General features: G+C 60.0%; 1 protein-coding gene across 1 annotated transcript in view; it reads right to left on the bottom strand.

Annotated features, from left to right (window-relative positions):
* Positions 1–2,512: 2,512 nt before the first annotated feature.
* Positions 2,513–3,384, bottom strand: part of LOC113490706 (coiled-coil domain-containing protein 8 homolog) — a 1,607-nt gene continuing 735 nt past the window's right edge. Inside the window, exon 2 of the mRNA XM_026867278.1 lies at positions 2,513–3,379. Coding sequence (XP_026723079.1) covers positions 2,513–3,379 — 867 coding nt within the window. The remainder of the gene's footprint in view (positions 3,380–3,384) is intronic.

The raw sequence follows: 3,384 nt of genomic DNA, 5'->3' as shown, positions 1-3,384 counted from the left end.
CCCCAACCCCAGAGGGGTGAGCAGGGAGGTGACAAATCCCCGTGGCCCCTCACCAAGGCAGCTCGAAGTGGGTCTGGGCTGACCTGACCTCGATATTCGCCCTCCCCTCTTTCCCTTTTTGTGGGGTTTTAAGCCTGAAAGGTTTGGCCTGTGATTGCTGAGGTTGGGGGACATTAGGGGAGAGGGGGCAGGACCGGGCTGACGCTCCCATTCCCCATGGCCGTGGGGATAATCCCAGTGCTCAGCCTGGGAGGGGGTAGGGGCGGGACTGGGGGGACTGGGGGGATGCAGGCAGGGAGCGATCGGCTTCGTTAACCCCGAAAGTTCATTTCTGAGCTGTGAGTTGTGGGGTTTCTCCGCTCCTGTACTCTCCAAGCGTGTTGGAGCCCTCCCTGCCGCCCGTCGGCAGGACGGGAGCGAGGCCACGCGCAGACCCCTCGGGCGCCGAGACCCCTTCCCTGATTTCTGTCAAATCCAGGGAAACGGAGCGACGTGGCCCCTCGGCCACCCTGAGAGGGGTGTGTGCAGGTCCCGAAAGCGCTCGGCCCCGGCACGGCCTCCAGCGGGGGCTTCTGCAGGCACAAGCAGCCCCCCGAGGCTTATCCTCGTCTGCTGGGATGGAAATCGGGTGTCTGCATCCAAATCCATCCTAACTTCTCTTCTCTGGAGCCGGTAGCTTCACCTTTGGGTGCTTCTCTTCCCTCCCATCTCCCAGATTTTGCTTAACTCTCTTTTTCTACCACTTCTCTCTGTTGCTGACTTCAGCGCTTCACCCTCCAGTGTTTCAAAATCCACTTTGTTAAAAGAATTACTGTCCAAAACCTGCTCAGACCCCGTCCGTCCACAAGACTCGGGCTTTCCCGGTGCCTCGATAATCTTGTTAGTCCTGGGAATAAAAGTCCAGGCCTTGCTCCACAAAACGCCTTTACACCAACCCTCTCCTCTGCTCTGTCGTTGCCTCGGATCCGGCGCGCTGCGAGCGCTTTCCTTCGTTTCTAAATCGGGAGCCCGGGCGGACCCAAGTCCCTTCTGCTTTGCGTGGGCATTAAAGAGGTCGCCGAATCCTCTGCCTGGAGGATGCCTTGCCCAGCTCTCCCGGCGTGTTTTGCTCCAGTTTCTATTTCAAGAGCACCCAGAAACCCAGCACAGGGTTGAGGCCTTTGGTGGAGGCTATTTTGCCTCTCCCCCTCCGGATGCAGATGGATTTGGGTAGGGACCGGCCTCGTAGAGCTTTTGGTGGGTCTAGAAATGCAAGTTGTTACAGTCCCGGCTTTATAAAAACATTGATCTGGAGCTTGTGCCTGCCACGGTAGTGAAGATTTTTTTGCTCTTTTGAGATCTCTGCTCTTCTGTCCTGGCCCTGGGGTGGGGATGGGGACGGGCAGGTTCCCTGTGACCTGCTGGGGACTGTCAGTTGTCCCCAAACCTGTTCCTTCGCCTCGTCTCTTTGAAGGAAAGCGTAACCAGAACGTCCTTACGCCCTTCCCCGGCCGGTCGACTCACCTGGGAGAGGCTTTTGCAATCTTCACTCGGTGCCAAGACGCGCTTTGAGGAGCGTGACTTGACCAGCCGCTGCGTTGGGTCGGTGCCGTCCCTGTGGCTTGGGGACAGTCAGTGTGGGGGTGTCGCCCCAACCCCTGGCTGTGGGGAGGACGAGGCCATGGGGCTGCAACGGGGTGACCTTGGGAGTTGGTTTTGCCCTTTGCTCTGTCCTCAGAGGGTCCCCGTGTCCCGCGGGCTGTGTGGCTGGCACCCTGCCTTGCAGGAGGGGTGCTGGCTGTGGGCACCCCAGTCTGGCCCAGCGCTGGTTTCCTTGGGGCCAGTAACTCTCCCTCTGTGCCTCAGTTTACCATCAGCAGAGCCATTACTGTCTTCTGTGGGGGAGGATCTACAAAAATGAAAGTGAGAAGTTGGGAGAAGCTGGACCCCTTTTCCAAGACCAGCATGCAGTTCTACACCCTGATGACTTTTTTTTTTTTTTTTCCTCACCCCAGACAAGTAACTTCTCTCCCTGTCTTTACAAAAACAAAACAAATGCTGAGCGCACTGGTTTGTTTTTTTTTTTTAAAGCTGCTCTCACCAGGATAATGGCAACCTAAACTGAAACCCCGCCTGCGGATCGTTTTGTCAGTCCGGTCTGAGCAAGAGGAGCTGCTGCTCCTCAGGAAAGATTTAGGGATGTGGGGCTGCTGCCGCCTCCCAGCACGACCACGCCACCGCCACGGTGCCTGTTGCCGTTGTGGGACCTGGCGAGGGCTCCTGATGCATCAGGTTTAGATGCAGCAGTTGTCCTCAGCTGTTCTCTGGCTTCAGCAGTGAGCTGGGACCTCCTTGAGAGTGGGCAGAGGTGGCGTAAACTTTCCTCCCTGCCTGCACTCACCAACATGTGGGTGCCCCGAGTAGGGACAGCGCATTGAGAGCTCACCTCTGGCCCTTTTGGGGCGGTTGGGGGCTGTCTCTGTGTCAGCAGGAGCCTGTAGCATTGATAGGAGGTTGGGTCTTGATGGCTGCGTTAGGTTGGGCAGGCCTTGGGGCTGGTCTTGCGTTGGGCCTTGGGGCTGGTCTTGCGTTGGGCCTTGGGGCTGGTCTTGCGTTGGGCCTTGGGGCTGGTCTTGCGTTGGGCCTTGGGGCTGGTCTTGCGTTGGGCCTTGGGGCTGGTCTTGCGTTGGGCCTTGGGGCTGGTCTTGCGTTGGGCCTTGGGGCTGGTCTTGCGTTGGGCCTTGGGGCTGGTCTTGCGTTGGGCCTTGGGGCTGGTCTTGCGTTGGGCCTTGGGGCTGGTCTTGCGTTGGGCCTTGGGGCTGGTCTTGCGTTGGGCCTTGGGGCTGGTCTTGCGTTGGGCCTTGGGGCTGGTCTTGCGTTGGGCCTTGGGGCTGGTCTTGCGTTGGGCCTTGGGGCTGGTCTTGCGTTGGGCCTTGGGGCTGGTCTTGCGTTGGGCCTTGGGGCTGGTCTTGCGTTGGGCCTTGGGGCTGGTCTTGCGTTGGGCCTTGGGGCTGGTCTTGCGTTGGGCCTTGGGGCTGGTCTTGCGTTGGGCCTTGGGGCTGGTCTTGCGTTGGGCCTTGGGGCTGGTCTTGCGTTGGGCCTTGGGGCTGGTCTTGCGTTGGGCCTTGGGGCTGGTCTTGCGTTGGGCCTTGGGGCTGGTCTTGCGTTGGGCCTTGGGGCTGGTCTTGCGTTGGGCCTTGGGGCTGGTCTTGCGTTGGGCCTTGGGGCTGGTCTTGCGTTGGGCCTTGGGGCTGGTCTTGCGTTGGGCCTTGGGGCTGGTCTTGCGTTGGGCCTTGGGGCTGGTCTTGCGTTGGGCCTTGGGGCTGGTCTTGCGTTGGGCCTTGGGGCTGGTCTTGCGTTGGGCCTTGGGGCTGGTCTTGCGTTGGGCCTTGGGGCTGGTCTTGC

Source organism: Athene cunicularia, unplaced genomic scaffold, assembly GCF_003259725.1.
Source record: "Athene cunicularia isolate RWA unplaced genomic scaffold, athCun1 SCF_221, whole genome shotgun sequence".
Taxonomy (NCBI): Eukaryota; Metazoa; Chordata; class Aves; order Strigiformes; family Strigidae; genus Athene; species Athene cunicularia.
The sequence above is the reverse complement of the archived record's forward strand: the minus strand, read 5'-3'. Positions and strand labels throughout refer to the sequence as shown.